Source organism: Artibeus jamaicensis, unplaced genomic scaffold (genome assembly GCF_021234435.1).
Source record: "Artibeus jamaicensis isolate MK-2021 breed Jamaican fruit bat unplaced genomic scaffold, CSHL_Jam_final contig_444, whole genome shotgun sequence".
Lineage (NCBI taxonomy): Eukaryota > Metazoa > Chordata > Mammalia > Chiroptera > Phyllostomidae > Artibeus > Artibeus jamaicensis.
The window spans coordinates 3,268,328-3,289,962 of NW_026521831.1; the positions used below are offsets into that span (position 1 = coordinate 3,268,328).

At 59.8% G+C, this 21,635-nt stretch overlaps 2 protein-coding genes across 3 annotated transcripts in view; one reads left to right on the forward strand and one right to left on the reverse strand.

The window, feature by feature from the left end:
- WDR25 (WD repeat domain 25) overlaps positions 1-3,628 on the reverse strand; it is a 116,491-nt gene extending 112,863 nt beyond the window's left edge. Inside the window, exon 1 of the mRNA XM_053665995.1 lies at positions 3,610-3,628. The gene's annotated coding sequence lies outside the window, so the exon portion shown is untranslated. The remainder of the gene's footprint in view (positions 1-3,609) is intronic.
- WARS1 (tryptophanyl-tRNA synthetase 1) lies at positions 10-19,286 on the forward strand. Of its 2 annotated transcripts, none has more exons than XM_037130152.2 (11): positions 10-98; positions 4,781-4,938; positions 8,810-9,014; positions 9,938-10,046; positions 11,954-12,073; positions 12,444-12,626; positions 14,007-14,107; positions 14,791-14,903; positions 15,044-15,217; positions 17,188-17,328; positions 18,225-19,286. In XM_037130152.2, exons 2-11 carry the CDS (start codon positions 4,837-4,839, stop codon positions 18,384-18,386), a joined length of 1,410 nt encoding a protein of 469 aa, XP_036986047.2. In that variant the 5' UTR covers positions 10-98; positions 4,781-4,836; the 3' UTR covers positions 18,387-19,286. The 2 variants fall into 2 exon arrangements, with proteins under 2 accessions (XP_036986047.2, XP_036986048.2); XM_037130153.2 differs by lacking the exon at positions 10-98 and adding an exon at positions 881-989.
- The last annotated feature ends 2,349 nt before the right edge of the window (positions 19,287-21,635 follow it).

The window sequence follows — 21,635 nt, forward strand, 5'->3', positions numbered from 1 at the left end:
CAGTCGTCCCCGGAAGTTGTTCCAGCCGGACGGCGTTTCCACGGACGCCCAGGAGGCTGAACCGGTGCTGCTGAGTGGTGACGGGCCCGCATGGGCTGGTAAGTGAGGGAATGATGGGGGGAGGCCGGGGCGGCACCTGATGACCTGGACCTCCTGGAGCCTCCCGCCCCCTAGGGTCCGCAGTGTCTTCCTGAGAGCCCGGCTCGCTGCCTGCCGGTTCTGGCACCACCACGCCCCTCGCGCCCTTCTCTGTGCGCCTCCAGCCGGCCTATCGCCCACTCCGGCCGGCACCGACCCTTCATCCTCTCCCACCCTGTCCCTTTTCTCAAAGCCAGGGTCTTTGCCTGTAGTATCTCACTTAGTCCCCACCACGGTAAAGCTGGGAGGCTCCTTTATGCCCATTTCACAGAAGAGGAAACCGAGGGTGAAGCAGAGGGGTAATCTGACTTGCCCAAGGTCTTGAAATCAGAAAGTGCCAAATCTGGCTTTAAAACCCAGGTCCGTGCGACCCCAGATTCCTGATCTTTCTACTGCACTGCACCGCCTCAGTGCCCAACAGTCGCAGGGACATTCCAGGGTGTCTGGGTGGGGACCAGGAAGAGGGCGGGAAGGTTATCCCGAGGCCAGCGTGGGGAATGCGGTGGCTGATGCAATGATTGGACTCTCCATGCAATGCAGTGAAGGGCTGGACTCTCGAGAAGGTTTCACTGGTCTCCACCCGCCCCCCTCACCCCTCACTAGCACACCACCCACCCCTGATTGGGCAGTCTCATCAAGGAAATTGGCCAAGAGTCAAGTGTTGGTGAGAAACAGGGTGGTTTCTAAGAAACCCCTACTGCAAACAGTTGAAGGGTGGGGTTTTAAAAAAAAGGCTTTTTAAAAAAGGAAACTGAAAGAAAGAGGGGAAACACTATAAAAGAAGAGCCTGGCTGCTGAGAGCAGCCTCAGCTGTTCCAGCGGCTGCCCCTGCGGTGCCTCCCACAACCCAGGTATGTACTGCTGCCTTTGGATAGGCTTAGCTTAGTAATATTTTTATCAGCCTTTTACCAAAGTGCTGGAAACCTTGGCTTAAAGAGCAAGAGGCTGTCTTAGAATCAGAAGGCTGGGCATTTTAATTCATCCCATTGACCCAAAAAGTTCAGGTGATTCCATTTCCCCAGGGATGGAGATGCTGGGCGGGCAGCTGTCTGTCTGGAGTCACGGCTTGAGTTTTAGCACCTTTGCCTTGGTTGTGATGTTCTTCACCAACGAGACCCCCTTAAAGAGCCAGCATCCAAACACATTAGCATTCCCACTGTGATGCTCAAAAAATACCTTATGTCTGACTTCGTAGAGATTAATGTCTTCTTTGCCTTTTAAGGTAATGTTTGGAGAGGAAAATAACGTTTCCTCTTCAGGGTTTACGAAAGAGAAAGTGAACATATTTTGTTCTGAGGTTAGAGGTGCTAGAACCCCTTGCTCTAAAGAAGCCATCGTCTTGTCCTCTGGGAGCTTGAGAGTCCAAGGCCCTTGTCGCCTGTGCCCTGCGTCCAGGATGTGAGGGGTGGTATCCCACCCCTGGTTTTCCAGGCATCCAGAAACCGAAGCCTCCCCAGCCATTCCCAGCAGCTCCGGAATTGGCTGTCCTGAGGCCACCCTCTCCCCAAACTGCAGGGCCCTGGCAGGACCCATGTGTCCTGAGCTGAGCTGTGTGCTGAGTTAGTGCCCTGCATTTTCCGTGGAATGTTCTGTGATTCTTTTTTTCACCCCAGAACCACACCCACTTTCTTTGGGTGCCTGGTGTGTGCCTCCAGAACAATGGAACCTTTCAAATGAGTACAAGGTTCAAATCTGTGAGGTCCCAGAGTTCCGAACTCCGGGTTAAACGCCCCCGAAGCCCAGCTGCATTCTAAAAGTCAGTTAACAAACAAATAAACAAACAACAAAGGAGGACACCCTGCCTAGCTGTTTCCATTGGTTGGAGCATCATCCGTGCACCAAAAAAGGTCACAGGTTCGATTCCTGGTCAGGGCACATGCCTAGGTTGAGGGTTCGATCCCCAGTCGGGGCACATAGGGGAGGCAGCCAATGGGTGTTTCTCACATTGAGGTCTCTCTCTCCCTCTCCCTCCTTCCCTCTCTCAAAATCAATAAACGTTCTCAGATGAGGATGTAAAAATTTTTTAAAGAAATAAAAGAGGGTGTTGACTAGGGGGGAAACGGTGGCAAATGGGTGGGTGCACAAAACGAGAGGTGGTAGGGTGTCCCCCCGCCCCGGTCTGCGACCTGCCCAGTGTGGTCTCTCATGGAGGTGCGTCACACACACACAGACTCACAGTGCAGGCGGCTCCCCCACGGCGAGAATGCCCACACCTTGTGATCATAAGAACAGGGAGACTTGTCTTCCCCTCGGTCAGATTCAGTCCCATGTGCCTCTTCTTCAATGGGATTCTCGTATTTAAAGATCTGTGCTGGCCAGGCCAGGCGGTTCAGTTGGTGGGGGCGTCATTCTGTACACCAAAAGGTTGCAGGTTCAATCCCCGATCGGGGCACGTGCAGGAGACAACTGATATCCCCCCCCCACCTCCCTCCCTCCCGTCTCTCCCCTCTCTCTAAAATCAAAAAGCATATCCTGGGTGAGAATGAAGAAAAAACAGGAAGGTCCGCGCGTTCCCTACAACTCAAACCCTCCGGGCACGCCCTGTCGTCCAGTCGCTCATCTGCAGTGGCCTCCACAGCAGGCGACACCGGCCTCAGGGAATCGCCGCTCAGGGCCCCTGGCGCCTCCCCAGGGGTTCCCAGGGCGCTTTTGGTCTGTGGTTGATTTGGGTCCTGCTCACAGACTTCGCGGCCTGACTGCAGTGTTGGCGAGGTGCTGCGGGAACCAGAGTCTTGTGCATGTCAGTCAGCCTGCGGTGAAATCGGCTTACATGTCATTTTGCTCTAAGTGGCAGAGCCGATCGATGACCTTAAGGGATGACCTAGTAAACTGTGCGCCCAGCTGTATATATCAAGAATCTGGACATGATATTTGATCGCTTGTGCCTGAAAGTGATTGTCTCCCTTTGTTATTTGATATGGGCCTCTAGTGCCAGGCAGAGGTTCTTCCACATTCCTTCTCTCTCTTTTTTTAAGATTTTATTTATTTATTTTTAGAGAGGGGAGGGGAGGGAGAAAGAGAGGAGATTTGCCTCTCACACGCACCCTAACCAGGAACCAGGCCTGCAACCCAGTCCTGGGCCCTGACCGGGAATCGAACCCATAAACTGTCCCTCGCAGGACAATGTCCAGCCAACCACGCCACACAGGTTAGGGCTCCTTCTCATTTTCACAGACTTCCCCGAACTTCCCACTTCGTGATCTAAGTATGTCCCCAAACTTCCCTTTCTGGGAATTGAGGGGATTCTCAGCCGGGAGGGAAAAGAATCATAGTCTCTGACCACACACGGAACGGTTTAGTGGAGACACACACACTTCTCAAACGGGTGTTTAGCAATGGGAAGATGAAAGTGAATCACCCCCCAAATCTGTGTTTGGTCCCTGAGTTACTAGAAACGATTTCAGACAGTTAAAGAACCAAGCAGATGTCCACGGGACCTCTGCCGCGGGCCCGGCCGGGCTGTGTGCTCACCTGCACTGGCACACACGTGTCCACGCGTCCCGCAGTGCGTGCTGCAACATCGTTCCCGCTTTCCTGGGGGGGGGGGCGTCGAGGCTCCTCTAGGAGCCTGTGGGGTGCTGCTGGGGACGCAGGCTGTCCGGTCAAACTGCGTGACTCTGTGTCCCATCTCTGCCACTTACCTCCTGTACCTCAGTTTACTCATCTGTGAGATAAGCCTGTGTCATGAGGCTTCAGTGACCTGCCCTGTGGAAGGTGCCCAGAGCAGCACCAGGTACAGAGGTGCCGGGAGACAGCTGCTCTGTCCCAGCCCCATTGCCGCCATGACCCGCGGTTCAGGTGCAGCGGCGGTCTCAACGGAGCCCTCACGAACAGCACTCAAGAGGGGTCGATCTCTGGCTTTATAGTTTACAAAACGCTGCCATGTACTTTTTTCTCATTTCTTCTCATAACAGCCCTTGAGGTAGGTGGAGAGGTTCCTGGTGGCATTGTTTTATAGATGAGGAAGCAGATCCTCAGAAACAGGAAGTGACTTACCCAAGAGGGGACTGGCTGTGGCCAGTGTTTGCCCCAAATCAGCATCAGGTGACTTGCCCTGTGCCCCCACCTTCAAGGTTAATAGTTAATGATGACTAGTAGCAGGTGCAGGTAGGTACGCCCGCCTCGGAGTACTGTGTGTCTGATGGGCAGGCTATATGTAGTTCTCCCCTCATTCGGAACCCAAGTCTTCTTATCCTAAGAACAGCAGCTGGCCAGCCCAGGAAGCCACTGTTCAGCAATAGTCGGTCATAGCAGCCACCATCTGGGAATTAATCAGCAGCACAACTAAAGAGTAAACAGCCATTTGCCCAATGTGTTCAGGGCCATCGGCACCCCTTGGTGTTGACGCCCTCAGCAAACACCAGCACTTCCTGCGCCCTGGATCCTGTGTGGGGAGCACTCGGTCTCGGTCAGCGGCCCCTCCACAGCCCTTGAATCCAGGATGCAGCAGTTCCTTTAGTGCTCACTGCTGGCACTTGTTCTCACTCGCGGCCCCAAGGTCCTGCTCATATTTTTATCAATGGTGTTTTATCCACATTCTTTATCATGACTCCCCTCCAGCCTTTTGAGAAAGAAGGACGGGCTACAGGCAGGGAGACGCCGCCACAATGCTGTTACTCTCTCCCCCTCTTCTCACCCACAGCGTGTCCGGACCACTGAGCAGCCCCTGCACAGCCCAGCAGCAGCCGGGTTCGGGACATGGCGGACGAGCAGGGCGGGGCCTCCCCCCTGGAGCTGTTCCACAGCATAGCTGCCCAAGGGGAGCGCGTGAGGGCCCTCAAGGCGGGGCAGGCGTCCAAGGTGGGTGACGCGGTGGGGCCTCCGAGTGTGCGTCCAGTCTGTTGGGTGGCGCTGCCCGGGAGCGGACGCTCCCTCGGTGACCAGCTCCAACCTCGCCAGCTGCGGCCTTGCTCTGTCCCTGTGGACACACGTCCCGGAGAGGCCGCTGGAATGCAGCAGTGGGCCCCCCCCCGACTTCCTGCCCCAGAAACATGCATTTTCAATGGTTTTAGCCAAATCTTTTGCTATGTAACCTCCTGTATTTCTAAAAATCACTCTCATTCCATCGCCCCTTGGTGACCGTGCGGGCCCAGGCTTCCCCGAGGGAGGTGAGGAGCCGGCGCTCCCACGGGCGCTCCCCGTCCCTGCAGCCTCCCAAACCGTGTGTCCGAGGGCCCTGCCTGCAGCTGGCCCCTCGAGTGTACTGAGGGCCTCCCCTGCCCTGCCCAGCTTTGTCTTCTCTGCAGTCCGTGTGTCTGCGTCCCTGTCTACCTGGCTCTGTTAGGGACTGATGGCAGTGGCTCTCAAGCTCGCCCTCCCTGGGTGGCCTCCCCGGAGGCCCCCACACCCACGAGTCTAGCAAGTCCTTCTGGGGGCGGGTCTCTCCCCAAACTTGCGCCTGCTTTGCTCTGGACTGGAGTCCCCCCTCCCACCCTGCCCACCTTGGACCCTTCCCTCGTTGTCCCCCCAGGACTCCCTCGCCTCTCTGGGGTCCATTTCCTGGTATTGTGTCTTACTGCTCCGGGTGAGCTGTCCTGGGGCAGAGCCCACTCTCCAGTGGTTGGAGAAAATGACCGCTAAGGAAATGGTGTGGGGGGCTGTCATGCGGTCTGAAAGGGTCTTTATTCCACCAACACTTGACGGCTGGGCCGGGCATAGAGCTCTGAAGGGGAAGTGCGCCCCCTCGGCAGCCTGAGCCCCCGCTCCGGGGTCGCAGTGCGGAAGCGGGTGAGGCCTCTGTCTCCCTCACCGCACATCGGCAGGGCCTGTCTCTTTGTGCCGGGGTTTGGACATTTCTTGGGATGGGTGTTCGCTCAGCGCTCCTTTCAAACCAGAAATTCATGAGCTTCCCATCTCAGAAATCACATTTCCTTTGGTGCCTTGTTTTCTGTATCTCTTTTCTGGTTTGTTTAATTCAAAGACTAGTACTCTGATCTTATTTTTGACTTATTTTTGTCTTGTTCTTCATGGTTTTTCACTTATCCTATGATTTTTAACTTCCAAGAGCTCATCTGATCTCTGAGTGTCCTCTCCTCACAATCACTGTGTAGATACAGTGTCCTTTTATCTCTGAGACCCTGTGATCATTTCGCCCATGTTCTCTGCCCCTTTGTAAACTCCATTTCCTCCAAGTTAACTTCTTCCTTCAGCCCTCCACACCAGGGCAGCCCTCGGCGCGTGCTGGTGCTCAGCTGGCTGTCGGGGTTTGGCGGGCTGGCCGCCTGGGGGAGGGACGCACCAGTGCAGGTCACCCTGCCCTGGAGAGCAGCCTGGCCGCCCCCTTTGGTCAGCAGTCCTCAGCGCTGGGGTCTGCAGGCCTCTTCTCTGAGGCAGGCAGAGTGTCCAGAGGGGCTTCTCCAGGCTGCTGTGCGGGGGAACGGCCTGGGGCAGAGGAGAGGGCTGCCCGGTCCCACCCAGGCTCCCTGTTCCCGGGGCGCTGCCCTGTGGGGCAGAGAGCCCCAGGTGGACAGAGTTCACTGCTCCTCTCCAGACCCTAACCTCTGGGTTGGGGTGGGGCACCCACTCGGCTGCTTCAGGATCCTGGGGGGAGACCGGAGGAGTGGCTTCCTGAACACACATTCGACCAGCGCTCCTGTTTTTGTGACCCGCTTTCTGCCCCCTCACTTCCGGGAGGACCCGAGGCCACTGAGGCCTTGACCTCCTGGGGACTCCCCACCAGCAAGTCCAGTGGCTGCCCAGTATTCCCACAGCATCCGGGCACCCGTGCTCACCGTCACCAGTCGTCCGGTAGCTTCCCAGCTGCTGGCACCCTCTCAGCTTCCTCCGTCCTCCTAGGGTCACGCCTGCACCTTCCTCGGAGAGCTCTTTGCCCTCGTGCAGCGGGTCTCAGGGTGGGGCCGTCTGGAGCGGCAGCCTGCACGCCCTTCTGCTCCGGGACGCCCCGCCCGGGTCACCTGGCAGCCTCCTCGCCACGACTCCCCGGCCCACACCTTCAACCCCCGTTGTCTTCCTTTCAAAAGTCTCCTCCTGGGTCTTCACCAGACGGCGCCCACCGCCTCGCACTCGCCCCAGGAGGGTGCTCTGTCTCTCTGGGCCCCAAACCACGACATTAGAAAGAAAGAAATAGAGGCACTGAACGAAAGTGATGTCAAAACCAGGGACTTGGCTACTCACAGGAAGGTTACCCACCAGATAGGTCTCCTGGGGGAGGCCACGCCCTTTCAAAAAAACCTAGAATAAGGTCTCCCCCTCGGATAGTTCTGCCAGAGCTTGACCTGCGTGCAGGGCGGCGGCACGCGAGGCGGTAGTGTACAGTCTTTGGTGTCTGGCCTTTCTTCAGAGCATCAGAGCTCCGTCTCAGTGTCCTGGTCCGTGTCAGAGTGAGGGCAAGAAAACAGACAGGCAAGCCTGCTTGTCTCTCCAGTCCCACTCAGAGTCTAGACGGTCTCCGAGCAGGGACACTGGTTGCGTGAGTGACACTCACCGGGCCACTGAGCTGCAGGCAGAGTGGAACGAGACTGGCTGTGCGAGGCCACCACACTCGGGTGACAGGGCCGCTGACTGCAGTGCGCTCGGTGGCCCTTTCCGTAGCTCACTGGATAGGCCGCGGTGCCAACCCCTGGCTTTGTTGCAAGCGCCGAGCCAGGCACTGCAGAGAGGAAGTGAGCGACACACGCCTGCCCCTCTCGCCAGGGCAGACGTTCTGCTCCGTGTGAGGTCTGTCCACGGGCTGACCGACCGCACAGCTCCGACTCGTCTGGAGTCCAGATAGTCTCCGAGTGGGGAACGCGTCTGTCTGCACAGTCGTCCTGCGGGGGCGGCCCTGCAGCCCAGGGGCCGAGCAGATGGGCAGTTCTCTGAGTGGAGCTCGCCGGGTGGGTGGCTGTGTGCTGGGAAGTCCAGTTCACAGGACATCACCCAAATGCTCTAAATGCAAAGGTCTGTGTGCTCCGCGGCAAGCGGACTGGACTGGATGTCCTTCGCTTGTGAGCTGACCCAGCCAGGCCAATTACGCGGGCGGCTCTGCCTCATCAGGGCCTCTGTGAGATGCCTGACGTCGGGCTCCTGGAAGAGGGGTCTTCGGTACTTTCCAGAGCGCCCCAGGGTACACTCCGACTTTGTTTTTCTTAGGCGTGTTTTGAAACAATAGCTGTGCAAACAATTCAGGCAGTAGTACAGGTGTTTCCCGTGACTCCCTCCTGGGTTCATGACCTGAAAGCCCATAGTTTTTCTTGGCCTTTTTCTGTTTGTGCTTCTCGAGCTGCCGCCGCTGTGCTTACAGACGTGCTGTTTACGCCTCTGTAAACATCCGCCTCGTCTGTGCATGTGTGAGAGCAGGCTCGGTGCGAGCCCGGCAGGCCTGAGCCAAGGACCCTGGCACACGGCCCCTGCATCAGTGGTGCTGGGGAGCCCTCGGGTGTCCTTGCTCTGCCACAACCAGCAGACGTTGTGTCCCTGTTACCCCCGCAGAGCTGGCGGTGCCACAGCACTAGGACGACAGGTGAAAACAGTGCAGTCAGGCCCACGCCGGCTGTGTGTCCACGAGCAGGCTCCTGCACCTCCGTGCGTCACGAGTTTCTCCAGCTGGAAAGGGACGGGGACAGTGAGGCCGGCCTCGAGGGGCGGCTGGGGTGACCGAGGTGCGGTGGGTGGCAGCAGGAGTGCTCGGCTCTCGTTGATGTCTTCACCTGCACCTGTCTCCCATGCTCAGGATGAAGTGGATTCGGCAGTCAAGCAGCTGCTGTCACTGAAAATGGCCTATAGAACTGCCACCGGGGAGGACTACAAGGTGGACAACCCTCCCGGGAACCTGGCGCCCGCGGGCGACGATGCCACAGAAGCCAAGGAGGATTTCGTGGACCCGTGGACGGTACAGACGAGCAGTGCAAAGGGCATCGACTACGACAAGCTCATTGGTACGTCCTGGGAAAAGCCTACACTTGAGAGGTGGTTCCGTGATGTTCCTGCTGCTGAATTAACTCAGTCCAGTCCAGCTCCAATGCCAAGAAAAAACATGGTCTCGACTCTTGGTGGTGCATTCCACTCCTAAAGCATGACTTTTAAACTAAGCTATAAATAAGGCTTATTGCAAAGTAGTGACCTCTTGTAGAGAGCTCTCGGGGCCTTTTCCCTTGCTTGAACTATGCAGCACGTGGGCAGGGTCTGCGGAAACGGACGCCTTTGCGGCCACCGGCGTTGTCTTCCGCTCAGTGGCTACAGGTCAATCACAGGTCACTGAAGTTTCTCCCCCAGAGGCTGCTCCTGCAGCTGGCAGCCTGGAAGTCAGTTTTGGAAAGGTGGCTGCTGGCAGGTGGCCCGCCATCACTTCTAGGACCTTCCTCAAGAGGCTTCCTGCCCGAGGAAGTCCTTCTTCTGAGACCACCACTGACCGTCAAAGAAGAAAGAGAACTGGAACCTGCCGATCCAGGTCACGGCCGTTTCCCGGGCTGTGTGAGTGCAGCCTGTCAGCGAGGGCAAGCTCACTGCGGCTCGGGCGTCGGCTCGGTCCGACTGCTGCCGAATATTAAGAAGTCTCGTCGGCGTGTGGGAACCATAAGTTAATAAGCACTAGCACCCTGTGTACGTTCTGGACGTTTCCCTCCAGAACCCAGTCCCAGACCCGACAGCACTGTACTCTGCGCATTGTTTAAGCCCATGGTGATCTCAGCTGGCGGCATCGCTGCAGACAAGACTGGACTGTGTTGGGGGCGGGGCCGGAGCAGAGACCTCGGGGGCTGGCTTCACCGAGACTGCGTGGATCTCTACTTTGGCCCTCCACCTCAGTAACGCCCAATCGCCACACCTCCCGCTAATTCCTCATCCCCACTTCTTTTTCCAGTTCGGTTTGGGAGCAGTAAAATCGACAAAGAGCTGGTGAACCGGATCGAGAGAGCCACCGGCCAAAGACCGCACCGCTTCCTGCGCAGAGGCATCTTCTTCTCTCACAGGTCAGCTTCCGGCCGCAGGCCTGCCCACCCCCTCCGGTCCTTCACACGGGGTGGGGGCCCTTCCCTGAGGCCGCCTGCTGCAGTGGGGACCGTGGAGGGCAGTTGTCAGGGACCCGGACCCACCTTCTGCCCTGCCAGCAGCTGGCAGTGGCATCGCGCCCGTCCCTCCGCCCGCTGGCCCTTAGTGCCCTGCAGGCGGCCCGCTTCACGGGGGGAGGTTGCGCTCGGCCCACTTGGCGAGGGGAATCCACACTGAGGCTCGTGCCAGATCATGTCCAAGTTCAACGTTTCCCACACAGTAAGCGGGAGGCTTCCTGAAGTCACATGCCCTCTTCCTCGCAATGTGCTGGCCTGTTCATGAGTCGTATCAAAATAGAAACCAGTGGAGCATACACCCAACAGAATGCCCCCCCGCCCCTGCTCACACCAGAAATACTGTGATGACGTCAGAAAGTGAGCTGCTGCTGCCAAAGGGCCTCTGTCCCCCACCCGCAGGCCGCCTGGGTGGGGGCCGGCACGTTTTCGGGGCTCCGTTTATGGACTTTGTAGTGCGAGGGAGGGTGTTCTGTTTTGCTCCCACTTCACGGTCACAGGAGGGCACACGGGTCACTGGGCAGCCCCACACTTCAAATTCTGGGGCAGAGCACCCCAGGCCTCACCAGCCTTTTCCTTCATGAGATTTCCTTCAGCTTCTGCAGATAAACAGTTGCTTTCTCAGTCTGTTCACCAGGTTGTGCAAGCGTCACCCTGAGACAAGACCCCTGCCCTGAGCAGCCGGTCCCCACCCGTCTCTCTCCCTGACTGCCACAGGCAACCACGAGTCCCCTCCCTGAGTCTGCGGATGGGCCCGCTCTGCACGTCCCGCACAGAGACATGCAGCGAGAGCCCGTGTCAGCTGAGGGGAGTGTGGGACCGCGAGCTCTGGGCCATCCTCAACTGTGAGAATGCCCACTGTCGCCCCGCAGGGGAGGGGGAGTGTAAGCACAGAGAGCCAGGGCGCCCCTGACCCTGTCGGCCCAGAGACAAGCTCAGGCGGCCCCGCTCGGGGCTCAGCAGAGGCCCTCTCAGATCCTGCTGGGCGGCCTCCGCCCAGACCTCCGGAGAAGGCCCCTGCTTCTCTCTGATCTGGGGAAACGTTGCCTGAACCAAGAAACAGTCTCACCTTAGAGAGGTGGTTTCACCCGCCCCCACGTCCCAGTCCCTGGAGGAGCTTTTGGAAAACGGCTTCCCAGATGCCACCCCAGACCCTGGGGTGAGCACATCTGAGGGTGGGGCCCAGGCAGGTGCTGTATGGGAACAGCAGCCACGCGGTTCTGACACCGCCAGGAAGGGGGACCCCCAGGGGCCTCGTCTGTGGGACCTGCCGTCTCCCCAGCCTGGCTCCGTGGACCTGGTGGCTCCAGACAGACTGTGTGGGGTTGGCCTGGCGTCACCCAGGACAGTGGGTAAAGCAGATGATGTTGATAATTGGGAAAATTCCCCAGTCCAGTGTTTGTTTGTTTAAGATTTTATTTTTAGAGAGGGGAAGGAAGGGAGAAATAGAGGGAGAGAAACATCACTGTGTGGTTGCCTCTCATGTCCTCTACTGGGGACCTGGCCTACAACCCAGGCATGTGCCCTGACTGGGAATTGAACCAGCAACCCTTCTGTTCACAGTCCAGAGCTCAATCCACTGGGCCACACCAGCTGGGGCTCCAATTTTTTCTTAACACATTATTCTAAACCTTCGTGTCTTCTATTTTTAAAACAATCACAGCAGAGGTCATCCCAGCAGATGTTTCCTGTCATTTTTCTAACGAGCACCGAGGATAACACACCGGCTCCGGCACACGCATCCCAACACTCCCGGGTGAGCGCAAGCCCCTCGGCTTCCCCAGCAAGCCCACGCCGCCCCTCTGTCCCCACAGAGACATGAACCAAGTCCTCGACGCCTACGAGAACAGGAAGCCGTTCTACCTGTACACGGGCCGGGGCCCCTCCTCCGAGGCCATGCACGTGGGCCACCTCATCCCCTTCATTTTCACAAAGTACGTGCTGTGTCGGGGGCTTCCCTCCCCGTTTTTTCTTTTTTAGATTTTTATTGTTTTTAGAGACGAGGGGACAGAGAGAAAGAAACCTGAACGGGAGGGAGACAGCGATCGGTTGCCTCTCGTACAGGCCCCGTCAGGGGACCGAACCCGCCACCCAGCTGTGGGCCCTGACTGGGAGGGAGACCAGCGACCTTTGTTTCGCTTTGCAGAACACCGCCCAACCCACCAACCCGAGCCGCACCGGTCGGGTGGCGAGGAGGGTGTAACTCGTGTCAAACAGGTTGTTGGGAGGGGCTGCATGTGCAGGCGCCGAACGGCATCCTTCTGCAGGGAGAGTGAGACCCGGCCCCTTCCCCGTGTCCCTCAGGTGGCTGCAGGACGTGTTCAACGTGCCCCTGGTCATCCAGATGACGGACGACGAGAAGTACCTGTGGAAGGACCTGACCCTGGACCAGGCCTACGGCTACGCCGTGGAGAACGCCAAGGACATCATCGCCTGCGGCTTTGACATCAACAAGACCTTCATCTTCTCCGACCTCGACTACATGGGGTGAGCGGGGAGCGCCCGACTCAGCCCACGCCCCGCCAACCTCGTGCCTCTGGGCCTCCACTCTCTGAGCCCCGTTTCCTGTGAAGGGGGCTCCGTGCTAGTGAGAGGCGGCCTAGCAGAGGGCCCACAGCGCCTGTCTGTGTTCACACCTGGCCTCTGCCTCCCACGAGACTCGGCAACGAGTGGGCAGCCCCCATCTGCTCGCCCGGCTCCCTCAGTCGGCAGGGGTTGGCGGAGCGTCTGCTGCCTGGCAGGCTGCTGCTGGGGTCCCATGGCCGGCAAGGCACCGGTCCGCCCACTCTCTCAGGACACCTTCCAACTGGGAGAGTCAGGCAGGTCGCAGCGAGTAGGCCAGGTGGTGCTAAGCCCTGTGAGGACAGAAGGAAGCAGGACCTGTGTGCAGAGCCTCGAGGTGGCCTGCTGAGACGGCACAGCAGCACCTGGTGCCCGGCAAGTGCGCACGAGTCCTGCCGTCAGCGGTCTCTCGACGCTGTACCCGCACCTGCCTGGCCATGTGAGCTGCTCTGGGACCCGCCCGTTCAGCCTCGGAGGTGTGAAGGGCAGGCGTTCTCCGCAGGGATGGACCGATACTCGGCCGTCATCTGTGGGACGCAGCCCAATGCGTCACTCCTCACAGGTGCCGCAGCCTCAGCCGTGGGCGCCGCTGCGGTAGGGAAGGGGCCTGTCTCCTGGGAACGGTCAAGGCCATTTTCAGAAACACTGCTCAAATGCCACAGGGCCAGGGTCCTGTCTTGTGATCAGCTGCTGCCCCTCCCCGTTTGCTCCAGCCTTAGCCGAGTTCCCTCTGCTCACAGGACGGCTGTGAGCTCACAGATCCAGGCCTCGCGTCCACACCCCTCCCCACGCAGGCGAGCAAGCCCTGTTGTCGAGGCTGGCCCATCCCGTCCGAACGGCACAGCTACCCCACAGTGGAGGGGCTGAGGTGGCCAGAGTCGGGGGCTGGCTGTACCAAGGCGGGCCCTCCTTCCTAGGCTCAGGGGTGCCTTACCGGGCGGTCTGCCTGGTACCAAGTTGCAGATGGTCTCCCACAGCACAGAACACAATCTTGTCTCTCCAGAAGCGCCCCTTTGGGGCTCCCATACTTGAGCCCCCCAGGACTGCCGGCCACTGGGCCCGAGCCTGGCTGTGTTCCAGCCTCTTCTGCTTGTTGCCTGCTGTGTCCTGGTGGCCCCACCCCCGTGTGCACATGTGCCAAGCCGCTTCCTGCCTGACCGGCTGCATGTGCCATGCACATGGTGGCTGTGGGCCACCTCCCTCCCATGTCTGTGAACCCAGCCAGTGTGGCCCCTACGGGTTTCACCACCGGAGGATTTGACCTTGACTAAAGGCCCTGTGCCTGGGCTCTGACTGTCTCTGCAGATCAAGCCCTGGCTTCTACAGGAACGTGGTGAAGATTCAGAAGCACGTGACCTTCAACCAAGTGAAAGGCATTTTCGGCTTCACGGACAGCGACTCCATCGGTGAGTCGCCACTGCCAAGGCGGTGCCTGCACTGTCTCTTTGAGCCAATGGGATGCCTTTGGCCACTGTCCCGGGCACGCAGAGCTGTACTTCAGCGTCCCAGGCCGCCCCTCTCAGTTGTCTGTTTTAAGGCCAAGAAGAAAGCAGGAAGGGCACAGACGGCCTCGGTGCCCCTGAGCCTGCCTGAGCGCTGAGTGCCCGGGACCGCAGCAAGGCGGACCAGAAGTCCCCCCTCGGCGGGTCTCGGCAGACAACGGTGGCGGCATTACCACTGCCCAAACTACTGAGAGCGGCTCTGTGCCACGACAGTGTCATTGGGATGGCCACCCCGTGAGGGGCAACTGAAAGCCCAGGGGGTGGAAATCGTTAAATGCCCAGTGATACATGTAGGAGATAGGATGTATTTAACAACAGCCTGGGTCAGTGCCTCAAAGTGAAAAAGGCAAGGGGGGAGATAGAGTGTGATCACAGCTAAAATGCACCGAAATAGAGCAAACAGATGAAAAGAGACACAAACCGGGTCCCTAGGCTTTTTCCTTCCCCTTTTCTGTAGTTTTCGGGGCTCCTTTAGTGAGGGTTACATTCCTGGCGGTGAGAAAGCCTGTTTCAGCCCCTCCCTCCCGGTTGGGGACGTGACCCGACTGGAGCGGGCTCCCATTAACGGCCCTCTGTCCCCCTCTCAGGGAAGATCAGCTTTCCTGCCATCCAGGCCGCTCCCTCCTTCAGCAACTCCTTCCCCCAAATCTTTGGAGACAAGACGGACGTCCAGTGCCTCATCCCCTGTGCCATTGACCAGGTCCGGGGCAGGCGGGGTGTCGCGGCGGACTGCGTGCGCCCGCCAGTGGGAGAGGCGGCTTGGAGGGGTGTCGGGCGGGAAGCTGGGGGCCGCTGTGAAGGCCCCTCGGGTGTCCTCAGAGGGCCTCCCTCTGCCCCCAGGATCCGTACTTCAGGATGACGAGGGACGTCGCCCCCAGGATTGGCTACCCTAAACCAGCGCTGCTCCACTCGACCTTCTTCCCCGCGCTGCAGGGGGCCCAGACCAAAATGAGCGCCAGCGACGCCAACTCCTCCATCTTCCTCACAGACACAGCCAAGCAGATCAAGGACAAGGTGAGCAGGGCCCTGGAGGTCCACACACGCCCCACCACTGCGTCCCACTTCAGCCACAGGGAGCAGCGCGGGCGTTTCTGAGCAGAGCTGGCTCCAGGGCCAGGCCACACCCTTCACTCACGGTTCTTCGTTTCGGTCCCCACTGGGAGAGCACAGTGTGTTGTTCCTTTTAGGGATGGGAAGGACGAGGCCCGGGGTGACCAGTGTGGCGCCGTCTCCATCCCTGGAAACCAGCAGCGCTCCTGGCCCGTGAGCAGCCGCCACCCACACAGGCCTTGGAGGCTGGTGTCCTCCCAGAGAGCACTCGCGGGGACCTAGGACCTGCAAGTGCCCTCTGACGGGACGGCCCTGACTGGCCCAGTGCGCTGTGGGCTCTCGGTCAGTATTTGTCGAGTCACCAAAGTACTGTGAAGTAGTCGTTAGTTTGAGCTGCTGTTTCATTTGAGACCAAACGTGTGCGTGCAGACTGGAAGGTCACAGTAAGGGGCACAGAACAGTGTCTGAAGCATGCAGTGTGACCGTCTGCTGGCCCCAGCCTTCTGGAAAGCTCCAGGCAGGTCCTGGTTCACAGCAGGAAAACCCTTCTTCAAGGAAATGGCACCGCCCCACCCCCCGGGCAACGGGCTTCCTCTCTCCTTCTCTGCCTCTCCCTGCTGGCCGAGGCGCCCAGCCTCCCTACAGCGGAGCAGGTTCCCTTTGGTTTTGAGATGCTATTTGAGACAAACTGTGAGCAAAGCGCCTGTCATTCTCTGAGGGACCACAGAGTTCCGCAGGCTGGTGGGCTGTGAGCGAGGTTGGGCAGCACACGGCTGCCAGGGGCACGAGCGGCCTTGCGCAGGGCGGGGTTGGGCCCTGCACACGCATCCTCCACCCAAACCCCACTCTGCAGCGTTGCCTCTTCTCAGACTCACAGCAGGAGCCGCAGTGGCGTGGCCACCGGCCACCAGCCGTGCACCTGCTGTGAGCACCCCGAGCCCTGGCCTGTTTACTTCCTACTTTCTGCAGCTTCTGCAGTTTGAATACGTTGATTGCGTGACTCGCTCCTTTTCCGTCAGGAAGAGGGAAGGGGCCTGCCCACCTGACCCCAGCCCACCCCACAGGGCCACACCTCAGCTCCTTGGGCAGCTTCCTCTCCTCTGGAGCCGAGCTCCGTGGGGCCGCCCGTAGCAGGCGGCTTCCCCTCACCTCGAGTGCTGCATCCGGCTGGTGACCTGTCCTGGGGGCCCCTGGGGACACCCACTAAACCCCCCCGCTGAGGTGCGCTGACTCTGCACACCCCATTCCCCTTCAAAAGCAATAGGGTGACATTTGCACATGGCAAGTGTCTTCCATCCTCACTTGAAGAACACCAGAGGAACTCTGTCCTTCTTGGCTTTTCTCCTCTCCCTTGTGGCCCCAGTTTCTCCGAGATTCTCCTCGGTGGTTCCTGACATGCATCTGTGAGTCCGTCTGTCTGTCCGCAGCTCCTGAAGTGTCGGGTGGGCTGTGCCTTCAGGCCTTCCACCTCGGCGTCCTGGTTCCAGTTCTGGCTGCTGGGCCATCCACCCCTGCCTGCCCCTCTCTCCTGGGGGGAGGCAACAGCCAGGCTTGCTGGGGGGCTGCTGTGCCCCGTCCTTGGTGGCGGCCCCACCCACTCCCCAGACTGTCTCTGTTTCTCTGGAGATGGAGACTATCCGCGTTTGTCCCCTTTCTGAAGCTTGTCCCCGAGAGCTTTCCAGGATGTCTCCCCCACACGTCATGAGGCATTCCCGACTCTGTTCTGTTCTCCGGGGCGCGGGGGCACAAAGTGAATCTTCCCCCGGCAGCCCCTCCCTCCCTGCAGGGAGGCCCACTGTCACTGGGACCTTGGCTTGGCAGGACAGAGCTGTTGGTGGGCCTCCCTCTGGTCAGGATCTGGCATGACTGCCAGCTCTCAGGTCTTGGCCAGGCGGCTGGGCCTGGCTAGCGGTCTGTGTCTCTGGCCGATACAGGTCAACAAGCATGCGTTTTCCGGAGGCAGAGACACCATCGAGGAGCACAGGCAGTTCGGGGGCAACTGCGACGTGGACGTGTCCTACATGTACCTGACCTTCTTCCTGGAGGACGATGACAAGCTGGAGCAGATCAGGAAGGTGAGACAGGGGGCCTCCAGGCCCAGGGGGCTGAAATTGAGCGGTCGATGGGTTTGCACCCATGCGCCCCAAAACCCTCAAGAACAGATGCTCACAGAAGGGGGGGCAAGCTGCTGTTTGTGTAGCAGCCACACAGAAGGGTGTAACCGCATGCGAGTCGAGACACCGTCCACGTGAAAACAGCTCCCTCCCGGGGGTGCAGGGCTTTGCCACAATTGTAAACCCGACGCTTCCCAGCTCCACCAGGGGCGGTAGTGTTCCCAGCACAGCCTCTCTGGGAACAGCGTGGCCATGGGCGTGGAGACCCCACAGGGTACTTGCAGCCCTGCCCTGGGCTTTCCAGTTCTTGGTCTTCAGCAGTTTCGTGTGCCTGATTAAGAAAGAGCACCCCGTGCACAGATGGTCAGGACAGACCTAACAGCAGAGGCGGCGGTCACTAGGGCCTGGCACAGGGTGAGGGGCGGGAGAGTTTCCGTGGCACAGGTAACAGCCTACAACCGTGATAAAAGGGTACAAAGTGGACACGCAGGGAGAGCAGTGCGCCGGGGAGAAAATCGGAGAGGACAGCGGGACATCAGCAGCAGCCTCCCCTCTGGCACTGGCCTCTGGCCTCACAGGAAGTTCCCTCCGTACCTTGCTGCCACTTGGTGGTTTCAGCACTTCCTCCGTGAGGCCTGCTCCGTGCGTGTGTGTTACCTTCACCATCGGGAAGTGGGGGAGTCGGCAGCACCACGCAGAAGCTGGTTGAGGCTGGAGGAGCTGGCGTGGTTCCGTGTGCTTGGCGGCCCGGCTCCGGCTCCAGCTCTACAGGCAGGGCAGCTGGGGCTGCATGCTCTCCCCGCTTCCGCTGTGCGAGGGTGGACGAAGCCGGTCCTGACGTGTCTCTCCTCCGGCAGGATTACACCAGTGGAGCCATGCTCACCGGCGAGCTCAAGAAGGAGCTTGTTGAGGTCCTGCAGCCCCTGATCGCAGAGCACCAAGCCCGGCGCAAGGAGGTCACAGACGAGATAGTCAAAGAGTTCATGACTCCCCGGAAGCTATTCTACGACTTCCAGTAACGCCTGTTCTACCTGCATACCCTTCCCAACCCCCAGCCCAGTGGCCCACTACGCCAGGCCCCGCCCCCGGCAGTAACTGGGCCTGGCATCTGGGTGTCCCATGTGTCTGCCACCCATGTGTCTGCCAACACTGTTTCTCTCTGTGAATGTCACCCCTTCTGTCTCCCAAGGACGGAACCCTGTGCGCTGTTTAGATGCCTGGAGGCGGGGTCTGGTCCTCTGGAGTCTCTCACATAAGGCAGCCTCAGGCCACGGAGTTCTGGGGGCCGGTGCCCACTGGCCAGCCTGCTCTGGCCCAGAGGGGGCGTCCCGTGTGAAAACATCTGCGGTTGCAAATAGACTCTTACAGCCTCTGGCAAAAGGAGTCTGTGGGTGCACATCTGGAATCCAGGTGCCATGATCACAAAACTGGACAGTGCTCCCGACAGTCGGGGTGGGGAGTGTGATGGGCACAGGAGTGTTTCAGCCCATCGCCCCCGAAACCAAACGCGCTACTAGCGAGAACGATGCTGTGTGTGTGACCGAGGCCTCCCAGCCGGAGAGTCACTTCTAACCCCGGGTTTCGGCTAGCGTGGGCCACCTCGATTAAACGGAGTCCTTGTGGGAGAGACGTCCAGTTTACTTTCTCTGGACCACATGTGTCCCCAGAAGTCACACCCCCCTGCACACAGACTCCACCCTGAGAGCCGGGCAGGGGCTGTCACCTTTGCAGACACTGGTCTCGGCACTTCCCCAGTGTGGTGGTCTGCGGGGGTGGGAGGCATGGCTAGAGAGCACGCAGCAGCCCAGGTCGGCAGTACGCCCGCAGTTTGGGAAAGCCCCTCGGGAAGGTGCAGGGTCCACTCCTGAGCACTCTGTCCCCATGTTGCTTGTTGGCCTAAATAAATTTCCTGTGTCCCACCTGCGTGGTGTGCTGTCTGGGGTTTGGGCAGGGACAGGGGCTGCGCTTCAGGCCCCTGGCACCTGCTGTTGAGTGAGTGGCCTTTGGGGACACTGGGGGGCCCAGTTAGGGATGCAGGTGCCCGGACACCCACTGGGACGCACCCCTCCCACCTGCCCCCCCTCTGCAGCCTCCCTGGTCTGGCCCCTCACACTGCATTTCCTGCTCCCACAGCCTGGAAAGGATGCAAGCAGAGGTCCTGGTTTTCGCCCCCGGGGGGCGCCGTGTGGCGGGCAGAGTCCGGACTGTCCAGTGACAGGCCAGGTCATTAGCAGGCTGGGCTCGTTTGCCTGGGGCCCCAGGCTCACTCTACCCGCCCACTGTCATCTCACAGGTGGGGAAACAGGTTGGAGAGGGTTAGGGTGACGTGTCCAAGACCACAGTGAGTCTGACTTCCTGCTGTTGGACAGCAGGCCTGTCCTCACTTCCTCTGGCTAAAACCTGTGGGTTCTGAGGTCCACCCCACCCCCACCCCAGATGCCAGGATTAGGAATGTGATGGCCCACCCACCAGGGGCTACATGGGGGTGGCCCCAGGTTGGTTCCCTGACCCCCAGGGCGGGGCTCCTGCCAAAAGAACTCTCGACTGTTGATGTCCACTCATCAGACCTCCACCCACCTCAATCCCCAGTCGGGTGGCCACACCAGCTGAGCTGCTCTGGGGGACAGCATAGAGGACACCCCGCATGGCCAAGGACAGCCGAGTGGGGGGACGGGCAGACGGGCAGCCAGAGGGAGCACACATCCAGGACAGCACTTCAGACAGAGGAAGAAGGGCGCTGTGGCCTCCAGCGCCCGCAGCCTCCGACAGACCTGCTCTCCCAACGGCGTTCAGCCACCCACCCTTCCGGAAGCCAGGACCCAGCTCAGGGGTCTGCTGGGTGAACACCCGTCACCTCCCACATGGTACTTACGGTGCACCCTGAGCTTGCGAACGGGTGCAGTTAGTGGGAAGACCTAGCTCTGGCCCCACTGATTCTGGGCCCGCCCCCCTTCCTCACCCCAGTGCCCCTCTTCTGAAGAAGAGCTGGGTCAGCCCTAAAGGTCCTGATACCTAGAGGCTGTGGACTTCCGGCAAAGACACTTCCCCACCACGGGCAGGCCCACTACCCGTGACTTAGCATCCCAACCGCCCCCAGCCTGCGCCTTCTCCGGGGCTGGAGCATGCGGTGCGGCGTCAGATGTGACGCGGCAAAGCCTCTTATTCACCAACACCCTTCTCCCAGCACCTGGCCAGAGTGCTGGCGTCTTTAAATCTACCCTGGATGGGCCTCCGGGAAGTGCTGCAGGGCCCCGAGCTTTCACTCGTCCACACCCACTGCTTCACAGCCCTGAGCACCCGCCGTGGGCCAGGCCGAGCCGATGCACCCCAGATCAGACACCTGCTGCCCTTGGGCAGCTCCTGGTCTCGGGTGGGGGAGGGAGTGAGTGACCTGACTACACACCGGGGCCCTGTGGGAACTGAGCAGGGGACATCTAAAAGCCTGGTGGCCAGGCACGGACAGCTTGCTGGAGGCAGTGATGTCTGAAATGGGCAGTCAGCTGGGCAGGGAGCGTGGAGTGTATGCAAAGACTTGGTCAGGCTAGTGTGCGGAGCAGCCAGGCCAGGACGGTCAACCCACATGTTCCAGAAATAGCAAGCTGTGTGGCCAGAACACTGGAGGTTCTTCTGTCTGCAGACAGGGTCAAGGCCAGTGTCTATGAGGGCTGAGTGCAGTTGAGGCAGGTGCTGGCTGGCCTCACCGAGGGCTGCTGCTGTGCGGACCCAGCAAGTTTGCTTGCACTGCCAGCCCTGGCCCCTGACGCCCCCGACGGCCCCATCCCAAGTGGCATGTGGTGCGGAGAGAGGGCTGGGGCCGAGGGAGCACCACCCCCTCCGCCGCCTGCATAGCCTCGTGGAGGCCCAGCTCCGTCTCAGCTGTTTCCTCACCTGGCATCAGGCTGCTGTGACAAGCTGTGTCAGGTGCCTGGCGCCCAGCAGCACTCTGGACACACTGACCCCTCCGTGTCCTCTGGGCCCCTGTAGAGATGCAGCTCCCAGCCTAGGGTCCAGGCAATGGTGGGCCAGACAGCTGGCTAGGACAGTCGGGGGCTGCTTTTGCTCAGATGGATTTGAGAAGGGGGGCGGCAAGGAGAGCAGGTCTTGTGCTCAATGCTGAGCAGCCCCCTGTGGCAGGGCTCAGCCCACCAGCCGGGGCCCCAGGCCTGAAGGCCGAGGGAGCAGAGCCAGCCAGCCACCCAGCGGGAGCACATGTCACAGAGGTTTGGAGGGCTTGGCCTCTGAGGATGACTCAAAGGCAATGACACTGG

Excerpts from the sequence above, each read along its gene's own strand:
- WARS1 (XM_037130152.2), top strand. The coding sequence starts at position 4,837 with ATGGCGGACGAGCAGGGCGGGGCCTCCCCCCTGGAGCTGTTCCACAGC. Across the intron at positions 14,108-14,790 it reads CACGGACAGCGACTCCATCG|GGAAGATCAGCTTTCCTGCC; the intron begins GTGAGTCGCCAC and ends TCCCCCTCTCAG. Across the intron at positions 15,218-17,187 it reads CCAAGCAGATCAAGGACAAG|GTCAACAAGCATGCGTTTTC; the intron begins GTGAGCAGGGCC and ends TGGCCGATACAG.